The 16171-nt window shown below is 33.6% G+C and overlaps 1 protein-coding gene and 1 pseudogene across 1 annotated transcript in view; one reads left to right on the top strand and one right to left on the bottom strand.

The window, feature by feature from the left end:
- Nucleotides 1-16171, top strand: part of LOC101574641 (attractin-like protein 1) — a 699390-nt gene that overhangs the window by 50208 nt on the left and 633011 nt on the right. The window contains exon 3 of the mRNA XM_004647547.2: nt 6437-6489. Coding sequence (XP_004647604.2) covers nt 6437-6489 — 53 coding nt within the window. The remainder of the gene's footprint in view (nt 1-6436; nt 6490-16171) is intronic.
- Nucleotides 13823-14632, bottom strand: LOC101573059 (annotated as a pseudogene).

Below are 16171 nucleotides of genomic sequence, written 5' to 3'. Positions count from 1 at the left end.
TTGTAGTATAATTTCAAGTCAGGAATAGTAATGCCACCTGCCTTCTCTTTATTGCCCAGAATTGCCCTTGCTATTCTAGGTCTTTTCCGGTTCCAGATAAGGGCCAGGATTCTTAAAGTGATTATTTGCTATGGTGTTCTTACACTGGAGAAAATATTTTTGTTAGGGAACGGAGATAGCCATTTAAATCAATAAATATTAAGTTAGTGCTGAATTCTATTAAGGAATTTTTAGTCTAAAGTATATTTCTGACTTGCAGTGAAGTACTAGACAAAGCATAACATAATAATTTATTTTATTAGTTGTTTGATATACCTATGAACCCTTTCCTCTTCTCAAGGTAGTTTTTTGGCTTTATGTATTTAGTCAAGAGTTCACATACTCTTGTGTATTTTACATAATCTTCATTACTTGAAACTTTTTCTTCTCCTATCATCTACTTACTCTTTACATTACCAGTATACTTGCTTATATTCTTTGCTACAGTGAACTTCTTTGGGGGCTTTTGTGTCATTACCATAATATCATTTTCAATAAATTTATTTATTGAAATGGAATGAAATGTTAGTAGGATACTAAATAGGGAAATACTATTCCTTCTGGAAAGATAAGGACAGTTCAAGAAAGGAATATTTAGCTATAAACCTGAATGATGGTTGACATTGTGGTGATAGAAAATAATGCAAAGGAGAAAGAGCATCTGTAGAAGGAAAAAAGAAAAAAAAGGTGAGAGAATAGCATTTCCAGATTTTCAGAAGGATGGCTGGGGGTTTGATCCCAGGGCCTGCTGTGCCAGCCCTGCCCCCAGAGCTTGCTGAGGCAGCAACTGAGAATGGGTGTGGTGGCACAAGCCTGTAATCTCAGCTCTTGGGAATCTGTAAACAAGTGGATCACTATGAGTCTGATCTAGTAGTGAGACCCCGAACACCCTGTAGACCTTCCTAAAAAAATAAAAAAATAAAATAAAATAAAGAATCTTATCTGTGGTTGGGCTGGGGAGTGGGGAGATAGCTCAGCTGTCTGAGGACCTGACTGGCAAGCATAAGGACCTGAGTTCAATTCCCAGTACTGCATAATGTGCTGGCACTGGAACCCCAAGGATGCTGTGCTGGCCACTGATATAGGGCATGGTGGGGCATGCCTATAATCCCAGGGCTAGGGAGGCATAGACAAGAGAATTTCTAGGAGTCTGCTGCATAGCAAGACCCTGTAAGAAACAAATAAATAAATGATTAGAATTATTTAAAAAGAATCTTATATGTGGTCAATTAGAATAATATATGGCTTGAAGGAGAAGCACTGGTATTTATGTAATGTTAACATTTGAGATGAATGAGGGATAATAGTTATAAGAATTATATGGGGCCGGTGAGATAGGGTGAGATAGCTTAGTGGACTATGCACCTGCTCAGGCAAGTGCAGGAGTTCGATCCCTGGCACTACTTGCAACTCTGGCTTCACCCCTGGGTGTGCTGAGCCAGTAACCCAGTCTGTCTGAGCTGCATAATGAGCTATAAAGCCTTGAATAAAGAACTTTTCATCATCTCAACCCATGGTATGAACATCAACAGACCTTAAATGATAGCATTTCAGACAAGATTGGGTGTGTACAGCGATATATGTGCATCCATGTTTATAGCAGCACAATTTGTTATAGCTAAATCCTGGAAACAAAGCAGGTACCCATCAACTGAAAAATGGATAAGGAAGATGTGGTATTTTTACACAGTGGAGTATTATTGAGCTATAAAACAGGATTAATTTGAGTCTTTTGTTGGTAAATTTAACTGGAGAACATACTCAAGTGAAATAATTCAGACCCACATATGCAAACATCATATTGTCTCCTTGGTGTGAGAACCTGGAAGAGAAAAGTAGAATCTTAAGAATGCAATAGACACTGGTAAAAGGGAATGAATTTATTCAAAAAGAAAGAGTTACTGAGTTGAGGAGAAGGACAAGAGAGGAAGTAGGGGAAAGAGATTTATCCATATATGTAAGCAGGATGGTTTGGACAACTATACTGTGCATTTCTGTTGGTCTATAGAAAGAAGAAATTTATGTTTTAATTTGTTTTGTCTCCTTTTTTCAATTGTTTCTGCTTCTGTCTTCTTAATTTCTTATACATTTCTTCTTTTCTTTCTTCCAATTTTACATGCATATATTTGGTAATATGAATAACTATTTGGAAGACAGCATTATGTATTACAATAAATACTTTGAAATTCATATTATTTTGTTAAGTGAAAATCTGTATTACTTGTAATTTTTTCTTTTTAAATTCTAATTTGTATTATCTTTAGAAAATTAAAAAGGAAAGACATGATTAATGAAAAAAAAGATAGCATTTTAAAGACTATCTCCTTTAGCCACAAGGAAAGATAATATTGACAATCATACCCAGAATTTAATGGTAAGGTTGAAAGCAAATGAATTTAAAGCCTCAGCTATGATAGTTCTTTCATTCTAAATTCACTGTCTGATGCAAAGTAGTGGGACTTTGAGAACCTGAATGGGGATTCACATACATATCACCTCAGAGCTTGAACCCCAAATTACCCTCAACACTCCTAGTTGGAAGAATAGTCCTGTGTTTGGCTTAGTTGAGCAGCTTCCCTTTCCTTGGTAACAATGCAAAATGTTCACCTGAAGGTTATGTTTATCCTCTTCCAGAGTACCTTTTGCTTCTACAAGGAAATTTTAAAAGAATTCCTTTCTCATTTCATAGTTCCGCATCCTAGGCTGTCCAAGGCTGAAGGGCCCGGTGGGTGAAGGCCTTTTTGCTGAAGGGTGCTCTGTAGTGTCTCACAGTGGCAAAGGGAATCACACATTGAAAGTACATACACTAGAAAGAGTCAAATGTGCTTTCATAATAGCATTACTTTTGAGATAATTCATTAATCTGTTAATCCAGAAGTGAATTAATCCATCCAGGAGAGCAGAACTTTCATGACCTAATAATCTCTTAAAGGCTTTATCTGGTCCCATCTCTTATTTTTTTACACTGGGAATGAGATTTCATCTTGAGTTTTGGTGCAGACATTGAATAAATAGTGCCCATTAATTGGCTGTGTTTTCTTGGGTGTCTTCTAGATGTTTCCTTCATAGGACAGTAAGAGTCAAATGTGCTTTTATAATAGCATTACTCTTGAGATAATTCATTAATCTGTTAATCCACAAGGAGGAACTCTGGAGTTTTTGTGAAATGCAGTGGGTGGTTATTTTGTCTAAGACCCAGTATATTGCAGAACATGTTTTCAGGGTTCTATATTCTCTAGTATCAAAGGGCATGTCAAAGTTGCATAATAAGAAAGGCTAGATGGTACTATTTAGCACAGATGTAATTACTTTAATAATCAAGAATGCTGGGTGGTTACCAGAGAATCTTACCTGGCAGGGATTTGTAGTAATGACTGAGAATGATGACAAACACAGCTAGATTATTGCTTAATTTATATTGTCAGGAACAAAAACAAACTATCAGCCTGTGAGAAGACAGTTATCAGGTGCACTGATGAAAAATTAAGACTGTGAATCTGATCTGGATCTCTATTTCCAGAACCTACCAATTAGAATTTGGATTCCTTTGAGATAGAACCTCTACCAACAAATCAATGCTCACAGTAAATATTGCCCCATTCTGTATCCAGTGGAATTTGAAGTCATTTAGCAGGAAAAGTAGTAGGGAAAAACAGAACACAGTACTTTTCTTAAGATGTTGGAGAAGGTATTTGAACTCACATCAATCCCCAAAATAACATTAATTAAAGATCTTTTTAAGCCAGTGCAGTGGTGCACCCCTATAGTCCTGGAGGGAAGATTGGTTGAAACTGAGATATGGGGCTAGGGTGGGCAACAAATACGATAAGACCTCATCTCTTCAAAAAAATCTATCACTGATAATAGATACTTTAAAGAATTAATAGTTCAGAAGACACCATAGATAAATTTAACTTTACATTTATTGCATATGAAAAACAAAAACATGTTACTGGTTGGACCTACCAAATAGACTTTGTCTATTATACCCTTTAAAAATTTAATTATTTTAACTTACACAAAAATTGTACATATTAATGGAATACTATGTGATGTTTATTACATGTATATATTTTATAATCATGTTAAATTATATGATCTCTCATGTATCATTCCATGAATGAAAACATTCAAAATGCTTTTTCTTGCTTTTTCAGAGATACAGTGTTAATCACTATTTATGGTCCCTTGTGGTTCAATAATCTACCAGAACTTCTTACTTCTAAGTGCATTTTAGCTCCACTTATCATATTTTTCCCATTTCTTCTAATTGCTTCCCCACCCTGCAGCCTCTGATAACTTCTGTGATTTTCTGTGTGATCAACATTTTATATTCCACAAGTACGATTATATTATACTTGTCTTTCTATGCTTGACTTATTTCACTTCACATAATTATCTCTAGTTGCATCCCTATTTTTTCAAGTGACAGATTTCATTATACTTTATAACTAAGTTGCATTATATTATTTGTACTGATCCCTTTATCAGTTGATAGACACAGCTTATTTCTTTATCTTGGCTATTCTGAAGAGTGATACAGTGAACTTGAGTATGCTGATGTCTCTTTTGGCACACTGATCACATTTCTTTTGAATACAATCTCAGGTGTGCAATCCCTGAATGATATGGTACTTTTTGTGGAAGCCCCATACTCTTTCCACAGTGACAATATTTATTTACCTTACAACTAACGGGTTGTAAGCCTTCCTTTAACATCATGTATTGATTAGCACTTGTTATCTTTAATGTTTTTTATCATAGCCATTCACATTGGGGTGAATGATGTTTTGTTATAGTTTTGATTATTATTCCCCTGGTGACTAGAGATGCTGAACCGTGGAACAAAATGGGTGTTTGTGACTATGTGGTGCAAGGCTTTCTCCCAAACTCCCTATATCCTAACTGTGCTTTCAACTTGAGTCAAACGTTTATTGTGCAAATTCAAGAAATTTTAAGGTTTTTTTTTAAGGAGTTAGTACCCTATTTCATGAACAACTTTTATTTTCTTGCTTGGTGTCCTTAATTATTGTGTTTTCATTTGAATAATCTTAAAGACTCCCGTCGATTAAGCAGAACTATTGGCTAAAAAAAGTGAATTGTCAATCTTATGTTTGGGGCTAATTTCCTATTTGGCTCCTATCTACCTAAAAACCTTTGTAAGTCTTCTAGGTCTTTTACAAGGATTATTATTATCGAAGACTGCTTTTAGGGGTCTGGCATAGTGCATGATCTCTACTATTTGGTTTTTCATTAATTAAAATATTTTTGTATTATAAAATGTTTTGCTCTAGTGAGTTCTACTAAAACCAGACATTCTGTTTATTTAGTTTTTAATGTATTTGGTACAGGGTTTCACTACGCAGCTTGGATTTGTAGTAATCCTCCTATTTTCAGCCTCCCCAGAGCTGGAATTACAGGTCTTTGCCACCATGCCCAGACTTGTTCCCTGGCTCAGAGAGTCCCTGGGTGGGGCTGGCATGGCATGTGGTGCCTGGATCCAACCCAGTCCCTAAAATATATATTTCAAATTTGCTTTGAAAGTTGTCTGAGAAATGGGATTAGATAAAGTCAATTTACATCTCTATTTGGCAGCAATTGCTATTTTAGTTTAATTTTAAAATTTTTGGAAAACTTATGTTTTTCTTGTACTGCTTTACTAAATCATATTGTAATATATTTAACATATACCTCATGAATATATCTATTTTTTATGTTTAATAATCTACCTATCTGAACTAAAATTAGAGCTCCTGAATTTAGTTCATATTATCTAGATTATCTAGTCAGCTGAATTTTTAAAAATATTATATTTAAAAGAGAATACAAAAGAGTAAAAAAAAGAAATGATACAGAATTTCACTAAACAAAATAGCAGGAATTTGACAATGGTTGTTGTATTTCATAATGTTGTTTTCAAAGATCAGTTGATTTAGAAAAACAGTTTTTCAGAACAGCCATGGAGATTTTAAAACAATACAAATTAATTGTTATAGAAATTGTGGAAAAATAATTTCAAAGAGTACCACAAGTTAGAAAATGTAGGTGTATAAAGTCTTAATTTTTTCTTTATTTCTTTTATTTATCTGAAGAGAATTTTACCTTTATTCATGCATTTACCTTCTTCTCATTAAAAATTGATCCATGTCTCCAAGCTTATAAACATGTCACACTCTTAGTTTTCTTATATTCCTCTCACACGTGCTTGTCTTTGTACTTTTCTCTCAGCTGTTCTCCCTAGTAGGCTTTCTACAGTTAATTCTTCTGAAGACTTATTTTTGAAATTTCTATTACTGATAAAATTTATAGTAGATGTTTAGAGTTTGAGTATTTTTGGCATAAAATGAGGCCTTGAATTACATTGTTTGATAGTAAATGTGTTTTTGTGTTTTCATAGATGTGACTCTGAAAATCGCTATGTTGGTAATCCACTTAGAGGAACATGTTATTGTAAGTATTATATATTTTAACATTAAATAGTTTGTATTATTAGGTCCAGATATTAAAAATCATTTTGCATAACTATAGTTTTCATTAATATCCTGTAAGTTCTCATATCTTGTATATAATTCCATGCAAGCTACTAAGAAATGGGATACTTTCTTGTATTCTCTTACATGTATTTGGTGCATTTTCCTAATAGTAAAACAGCTATATAATTTGCTCTAACATGGAACAAAATAATGAATTTGAGTAGATTTAAGTAATTTTAATGTAATGTTTTTGCATTATGATTAACTTTTAAACCAATATATTTTTGATAGATTTCTTTTGCAGAGGCAGTTTTGGTCATTACCTAAAAACACCTCTAATTTTGTGTCTGTAGATACTTTTCATTTAATAATGATCATATGGTGGCTATCTGTTTAACTCACATAGCAGTCAACCTATATTCAAATAGTTGTTCTGATTTATTTTCCCACTAACAGTGTAGAAGTTTAAATTCCAGCATTTCTAAACACTGTCTTAGTTACTTTTCTTATTGCTTAGACAAAAAACTCAACAAACAAAGCTAAAGGAGAGAAGGCTTATTTAGTTCACAGTTTGTAGATATTTCAGCCCATAATTGGCTAGCTTCAAGGCTGGTGGCATGGCAGATGGATCACAGAGGAGAAACAGTTAATGGTACACTGAAGGTAGCAAAGCCAAAGCAGCAAGTGGTGGCCACTGTGTGTCAAGCCACCTCTGAAAAATCCCCACCTATGACTGCATGAGGCTTTGGGGAGACTAGACAAAGGCATAACATGATCTATAAGTTTTTTCTATGTTCTTTTTTATGTAAAATATTTACTAGTACATGTTTGCAAACCATAATGATTATATACCTCATAGGGAGTTGGTATATATACATTACACATCTGAGTTCTTTTTTATCAATTCCACATTTCATTCTTCCCCTTTGTTCATCTCTGTATTTTTTATTATTTCAATTTTTAGTACTTGTGTATAGTACAAAATGTTTAATTCTTTGTAGGAAGTTGGTACATGTACATAACACATCTTGATTTCTTTTCCATTCCCCATTCATTCCCCTCCCCTCTTTCCCAACCTTTAATCCCCCCCCCCTTGTGTGTATGTTAAACACATGTTTATGCAACGTAATGTTTGTATTCCTTGTAGGGAATTGTTATATGTACATAATACATCTTGACTTTTTATCCTCTTTGCCTTCCCTCCTTCCTTCCTCTATCCTCTGTCTTACTCTTTTTGGGTACATATTTGCAATATATGGTACTTACATTCCTTGGGCGGAGTTGACATATGTAGATACACATCTTAATTCCTTTTTCATCCTGTTTTGCTCCATTTTTTTTCTTTCTCTCACCCTCCATCTCTTGGGCCACTTTCTTTTCAGAAAGACCTATGTCCTTGTTTCCTATTATTTTTTATTTTGCTCTTTATTTAAGTATTGGTATTCTCATGTTAGAGGAACTATGTGACATTTAAGCTTATATGTCAGATTTATTTCACTTATGATTACAGTCTCAAGGTGGATCCATTTTCCCACAAATCACTCAAGGTTTATCTTCATTTATGGCAGAGAAGTACTCCACTGTGTGTATATAAATTGTATTTAACCATTTATCTCTTGTTGAACATATAGGCAGGTTCCAAGATTTAGCTATTATAAAATGTGCTGTTGTAAACATGGCTATATATATATCACATGTAAGCATGAGTATATATGATGTCTTTGATTGTGGAAATACCTACAAGGGAATAGCTGGGTCGAATGGAATTTTTAGTTTTAGTTTGTGTATGGAATTTTGTAGAACACTATTGATCAATCTGTTCATTTTGATGTCAACACTTTTATAATTAATGTGGTCTTGAAATCAGGTAGTCTTGAAACGTGGTAGCATTTATCCTACAAATTTAAACTTAATTTTCAAACTAATGTTGTCTATTCAGTTATTTTTTGGAAGACCAAAGAGTCTCATTGTGAATTTTTACAGAAGTGTATGCTATGATTTAGATTGAAATTATCTAAATTTCATAGATAAATTTGAAGAGTTGACATTTTAAATATAATGTATCTTTTGATCCATAGTCATTGTGTCTCTCTAAATTTTTTTGTAAATTATATTTTATGTCAGTGATATTTCATAGTTTTTATTATACATGGCACTGACTTTTACATAGCATTCCAACCTATATATTCAGCATTTTAATGCTGTGTTAATGTTATTATAATAATATTTCATTTCTGTTTGCGTCAGGCACTTATATTTCCAATTGATTTTTATGTTGATGTTACATTTATAGTACTTGTAAACCCACCTTTTATTCCTAATACCTTTTCAGTCAATTCTGTCACAGTTTCTATAGATAATATCTTCTAGAAATAGAATCTTGACTTTTTCTTTTCTAACTGAATACCTTTTCTATCTTTTTCTTGCCTTATTGCAATGGCTAGCACCTCTAGTAGGTGCTGTATTCAAATATTTATTCTTATCATCTCAACTTCTCTATTTTGAAAAAAATAATGATCTTTCACAATTAAATATGACATAAATTTTTTCTACCCGATGTCGTTTATTTGAGGAAATTTTCCTTTATGCTCACTGGTGAACATTATTATGAGGAATAGTTGTTTGTTTATTTATAGTTTTGCTTGAGCATCAATTTAAATGCCAATAAAGGATTTGTACTTTACTTGCTTAAATAGTGATTTTAATTTTTTAAGTTAATGAAAGATATAACCACACATGATTATATTTTTTGTCCATTAACAAATTGTGATTATCAGAATTATTCCTGGGGTTTGGTAATTAAGAGCAGATTGATGTTATGGGCACTCATTGGGTCTTTATGTAGATATGCCTTTTTATTTTACTTACAAAGAGTCTTGGGAGTATTACTATTTATTTTTAACTTTAGAAAAGCTCACGTATTAATTTCCATCCTGCATACACCATTAAAATTCACACTAGTAGTTTCATGCGTTAAATTTTTCTTCATAATCTTAATGCTTAACATTATTTGCCTTCGTAAAGTAGATGTTCTAGCATGTGTATTGTTTTAACTATGAGCTTTAATTTGCTTTCTTTTTTAAAACTTTATACATTTTTTTATTTGTACATGCTTGTAGTATATAGTGATTGATATCTTTAACGGAGCTCTCACATCTTAATTCTTTTCTGGACCCCTTTCCCTTCCCTCTCTCCCTCCCTCCAACATCTGCCTCTAGATCTTTATCCCTTTTGCAAAAATCTGTCTCCTTTTTCCTATTATCTGTCTTTTAATTTGCTTTTTTTACACTTTGAATTTCTCATATTAAAAAACCCAGATAATATTTAATATTTGTATGTCAGATTTATTTTAACTGTATATTTAACACTATAATCTCAAGATGTATCCATTTTTCTATAGCAAACTCACACTTCTTTCTGGCAATGTAGTACTCCATTGTATGTGAATAATATACTTTTGTTATCTATTCATCTATTGGTGGACATATAGGACACTTCTACAATATATCCTATATGCATTCTCCTGCTGTTAACATGGATGTGCATGGAATACTGCAACATGTTGTCCTTAACTCTTTAGTAAGATACTGTTATTGAACATCCTATAATACTCTGCCAAGAAGAAAAGAATATTTGACTTAAAATATCAATCTGACATGCTAAAACCCTGAATTAATACTTAATCAGATTTAGATTTGATTTGTATAAAATATTTAACTCTTTTTGAATATAGAAAAGCCACAAAATGTGTGCTAGTATTTGTTTTTATGCTCTTAGTAGATATTGATTTTCAGATTTTACATTAGAATTTATCACAAAGATATGATAATTTAGTTTCTTATTTGGACTACCTCTGTAAAAACAAATGTTTTCTTTTAAGTGATTTGGTTAGACATTGGTAGAATTTATATAAGAAAGTCAGGGGCCCGGGGAGATGGCTCAGTAGAATAAGCACTTACCTGACAAGTGCACGGTCCTGAGTTCAATCCCAGGTACTGGAGAGAGAGAGAGAGAGAGAGAGAGAGAGAGAGAGAGAGAGAGAGACAGAGAGTCAGGGTAGATTTTATAGTACTTCCTTTTTTAGAATTTTTATTTATTTGTGTGTGTGTGTGTGTGTGTGTGTGTGTGTGGCCAGCTCAGCCCACCAGGGGGCGGGGCTGGCTGGCATGTGGTGCTGGGGTATTGAACCGTGGTCCCTTTGCTTTGCTAAGCTTGTTCTAAGTAGGTGCTTTAGACCACTGAGCCATCTCACCAGCCTCAGTACTTCCTTTTATTACTATTTTTTCCTTTATTCTTTTAGATTTTTTGTATATTTCTCTTTATGTAAAATAAAGAATCATTTGTTGAATATCATTCAAAATGATGTAGGTTTTTTTGCATCATCATAAACCTAGATTCATAGGTATACAACATGTTTCAGCTCACATATTATTTTCATTATTGGTGCTCATGTTCAATTTCTTTGTCATTTAAATTACCTTTATTTTCTAGCTTTTCTCCATGTTTTTCAAATATCCTGATATTATTTTATCTGAACATGATTGTATGATTTTTTAAAAAATATATTAATTTGTTTTTTGGCTTTTTGAATCTTCAGCTTTTATGATTCCACAAAGTAGTAACTAGTTATAATTATGAACACATTATGTAATAAATTTTATTATAAAAATAAAATGTATTCATTTTTAAGCTTTTACATTTTGAAGACTGTTATAACTTTTGTTTTTTCTTTTCTTTTATTTGCTTTCTTTCTTTTCTTTTCTGTTTATTTGCTTGCTTTCTAGCTTTCCCTTCTCTTCTCTTCTCTTCTCTTCTCTTCTCTTCTCTTCTCTTCTCTTCTCTTCTCTTTGCGGTACCAGGGTTCAAACTTGGGACCTTGCACTTACCAGCCAATCTCATGCACTGATGCCACTGAGCTATCTCCCAACCCTATAACTTTTCTTATAGTTCACTACTGTCTGATATAAATATGAGAGACATAACCAGTAATTTAAATTTTCTGTTGGCTACCTTAAAAAAGTAAAAAGAGGAATGGCATGTCTTATTTAATTAAATGTACTTTAATATTTTCATTATAATATATAATCAATAGTTTTAAGTTTTGAGATATTTACATTACTCTTATCACTGCTATTATTTCTGTACTGTTTTAAATACAGTTTATATTCTGTAAAATACATCTTAATGTAAATTTACTACCTTTTAATAGACACATGTGGAACGTGATTACCTTATTAGGCAATTTATCTTCAGGTTGTATAAAACCACCTACCTCTTTAGAAATGGCAAGGAACAGTCACAAAACACTAGATGGCAGTGTTGCCATTTGTTATGAGACTTAAAGCTTAACTTTTGAATAGTTCTCTAAAACCCTTAAAATTTAAGAACTTTTGAATAGAACAGTGGTTCTTTAAATAGTGTTAATAGAAACTATTCTAATGATGAAAATTAGGTCAAAATTTGAGTTCCAGGGCTATAGTATTACCAAAACCAATGGAAAATGTGATATTAACTTATTTTAAAGAAATACATCTGTAGTTTGTTTTACATACAATCTTAGTAGTATCCAAACTTTAGTGGAAAACCCCAAGAGAAATATGAAATGTGATTTTTTAAAATGTATACAGTAAAAGACACATTGCTATCATTCCACCTCAAAATACTTTCCATTACTTCCAACACACTTATCTTGTAATTCTTGTCACTTTGTGAAGTTTATTTCTTGCATATTGTGAGATGATCCAAGACCTATTATTGTCCTTTTGAGTTTGGGGAATACCCAGAAGTTCCGTGGTGCCAGATCCAGTGACAGGTGGATGAGCCCCACACCCAGTGTTTCTGTGGGCTTACCTTGGCGTGGCATGGAACTTGCAGCAAGCAGCATTCAGTGTGTTTTGACCATACCTCAGAAAGACACCAAATATTTATCTATTCATCTTAGTGCAAATTCTTAACTTGTTATTGATTTATCTAATCAATTTTGTAAGATGACGTTGTTTATAAGCCTGTTATTTTTTAAATTTATTTTCTTTTGTTTGAAAAATTAAGTATTGGGTGCTGGGGAGATGGCTCAGTAGAATAAGTGCTTCCCTGGCAAGCACAAGGGCCTGAGTTCAATCCCTGACTCCGAAAAAAAAAAAAAGTATTTCTAATAGACATCATTGTAGCTATTCAGTAAAGCTGATATCACTCTCAGTTAATTACTTCAAAGGCTATAAATACAAAAAATAAAAGCAATTAAAACTTGGAATAATCCCAATATTTATTGAAGTTATTGTTTCTATTCTAGTTCTGAGTAATAGCATTTCTTTTTCAAAGCTAATATTTTACATTTTCTTTAGTCAATTTGTATTTTGGGAATTTATAACTACCACATGTAGATTTATACTTCAGTAGGATCTGGCTGGTTGCATAAATGAGCAGGATGTGGCCTTAATAAATACATAAATTGTACAGTCTTACACCTAACATATTAAAGGCTTGATATATTAAATAATATCTGATGTAAGTGGGCCTTTCTGCATACTACCTGAGATAATGTTGCAAGGAAAGCTTTGCCAGATGCTGGCTCCTTCACCTTGCACTTTCTAGCCTCCAGAACAGAGAGCCCAGAGTTGCTGTTTACTATAAATTACCTAGTTTATATTGTGTTATAGAAGTACAAAATAGCCCAAGACATATGGGAAGTCATTCTGTTTTTATGGGTATTTAATGACATTATTTGCTTCTTCTTAAATATCCCAAAGTTCCCCTTACATTGTGACTTTTATATTTGTTCTTTTCTCCTTAAATTACTCCATCCTCAGCTCGTATCCCTATACTATCAAAACAGAATTCCTACAGACATCATAAATTTTTATTTACAAAAGATAAATTCAAATCATGTAAGTTTTTTTCTCTTAAGGCATTTATTTATTAACATGTTTTCTGCCAAGGTTTCACATTAAGTTAAAATTCAGTTCTATCTTTACCTTTCTGTACTGAGGCTGGCAACTCAGCACATTACAGAACAACACCTTGTCCAGCAATCAGTGTGACTAGCATCTGCATGGTAAGCCCCACAGTCAGCCTCTGTGTTTCCCAGATGAACCACCTAGATGTTGGTACTGCTCTGCTACAAGGTAAAAGCTCCTAACTCAAATTTATTGGAAAAGGGGTGAAACTTCTGCAAAGTGCACTTTGAAAAGAGGTACTTTTTGCTTTTGAAAAGAAACCAGTGAGTCCTCTAAGAATAATAAAAGGGAGCATGTTACAGTTAAGCACATGATTTGGAGAGAAGAATTCCATTGTTGCTCTGCTGGTCAGTGGTGTTAATACTCTTCTTGTTCCTCCTGTGGGCCCCCTTCATCAGGTATCACAAAGCCTTCATCTGTGGCATAGAGAATGTCTACAGTTCTCTGCAATACAAGGTCATTTTCCCCCTCATTTTCCTGGCAAATCAATTCAGTGTTCCTTGACTTTCTAAAGTAGAAATCTCTTTCTTTCTCCAAGTTTTCAACAGTAAATTTCAGTAAACTGACTTTCTACATCGGTTCAGCGGCCTCATCAGTCCCACTGCCCAAACCAGGATTCTTCTGCACCACGCCTGGTCCAGCCTTAGGAGCTGAAGTAGTTCTCTGGGCTGAAATGGTTCTCTGTGGAGCTGCACTGCTTGAGCCGAGAGGTTTCTTCGGTTTATTCAGAGCTGGAGCAACAAGAGAAGGAGCCACTGCGGTCTTCTGACCTTGTCTGCAGCTACAGGGTCATACCCTTTTCCATCATAGTTTGCATCAAAAAATTTCTTGGAGCACTGAATAAATTTCACATTGTCCTGAAACTTTCCTTTTAGTAATTTATCCACAGGAATTCTTTTATCAACACCCATCCTTTTAAAACCTGCTTGTACTTCAACTACTTTGAAGTTCTGGCTATATTCAGGTTCTAGCTTAGCTTGGAATTTCACTTTCTTCCAGGCAGTGGAGCCAGGGAAAAGCGTGTCCATAAACTGACATAGGCAGCCCTTGAGCACAACTGTTCAATCTTTGTCAGATTCAACTATATAGTCTCATTGGTCCAGGTCAGCATGTCATGTTGACTTAGATTATCACTGGTGACTGATGTGAGTATATGTTCACTGACATCTTCAGCTCTCAGGGAACCACATCTATTGCCTGTACCCAGCCGCTTTCATCTTCGTCTCGTTCAAACCTTAAATCATATAAGTTTTAAAACATAGTGTGTTTAATTAATTGTCTGGTTTGTCTCTATGTTGTAATTGTTACTTCAGTTTGTCTTTTCCTTCCTGAGTGGTGCTGGGATTGGACCCTAAGAAGAGGTCCACTTATATAAACGTGGAGACCATATCCATTTTAGAAGATACCCAAATCTCCATAGAGATATGTAAGAAACTTGAAAAAAAAGGCAATGTGATTCCTCCAAAGGTGTATAATTGTTCACTAAATCAATTCAAAATACTGAAATAGATGAAATATTGCATAAAGAATTCAAACTATTGATCTCTAAAGTGACTTCAAAGAGGACACAGCAACTGAATGAAGAAAAGAAGACAATTCAGCATAGAAAATAGCAACTCTGTGGAGCGATTGTATCTGAAAAATACCTAAACTGAAAAATTCTGGAAGTGAGAAGCTCAGTACTTAAAAAACGGGGAAAAAATCCCCAAAACCAGTAGAATGCCTTACAAGTTGACTGCATCAAGAAAATGAAATTTCATGTCTTTAAATTAAGGTCGATAAAAATGAAGAAAAAATATAATTATAAGAAACACATCTATGAAATAAAGGATATGATGGAAGATCAAACATGACTTTTCATTATAAAATATGGTACAGATGAACCTATTAAGGACATAGAAAATTTTAAAAAATAATGTCAGAAAATTTCCCAAATCTCGGAAAGACATGGACATCCAGGAACAAAAGGCAACTACAAGCCGAAGTAAGCAAGACTAGAAAAGAAGCTCCCTATATCATAGTTAAAAGGCTAAGATTACAAAAACAAAATGAAATTATTTAACATTTCATGAGAGAAACTCTCTAAGTTACTTGAAAATACAAACTTATCCACTAAAATAACTCACTAGAATAACTTACTAAAATAAAAGTAGTAACAACCTATCAATTAAGAAAATTCCAGTTCTGGTTGCATTTCCTACTGAACTCTATAGAAATTTCAGCAAAATTCTCTCACCACCACCACTTGAGATTTGTAGTGAAATTGAAAGGACAGGAGCACTTCCAAAGCCATTCATAAAAGCTACCATCATACCAATTCCAAACCAAACAAGGATCCAACCAAAAAAGTGAAGTATGGACCCATCTCTAATAGATATAGATGCAACAATCATCAACAAGACACTAGCAAACATAATGCAAAAGGTCATCAAAAAATCATGCTGCTGGGGAGATAGCTCAACAGCGTAAGTGCCTGCCTGGCAAGCACAAGATCCTGAGTTAGATCCCTGTTTTTTGGTTTTTTAAATTTTTTTTAAAGTCACACATCATGACCTAGGAGGCTTCATTCCAGGGATAAAAGGATGGTTCCACATACAGAAATTTTTAAAAAAAGTAATACATGACATAAACAGAAGAAAGGGAAATATTACATGATCAGTCATCTCATTATGCAGAAAAATCCAGTGAGAAAATCCTGGATCTTTT

This window comes from Octodon degus, unplaced genomic scaffold (assembly GCF_000260255.1).
Source record: "Octodon degus isolate 3935 unplaced genomic scaffold, OctDeg1.0 scaffold00311, whole genome shotgun sequence".
Lineage (NCBI taxonomy): Eukaryota > Metazoa > Chordata > Mammalia > Rodentia > Octodontidae > Octodon > Octodon degus.
This window is presented reverse-complemented; position numbering and strand designations above follow the sequence as displayed.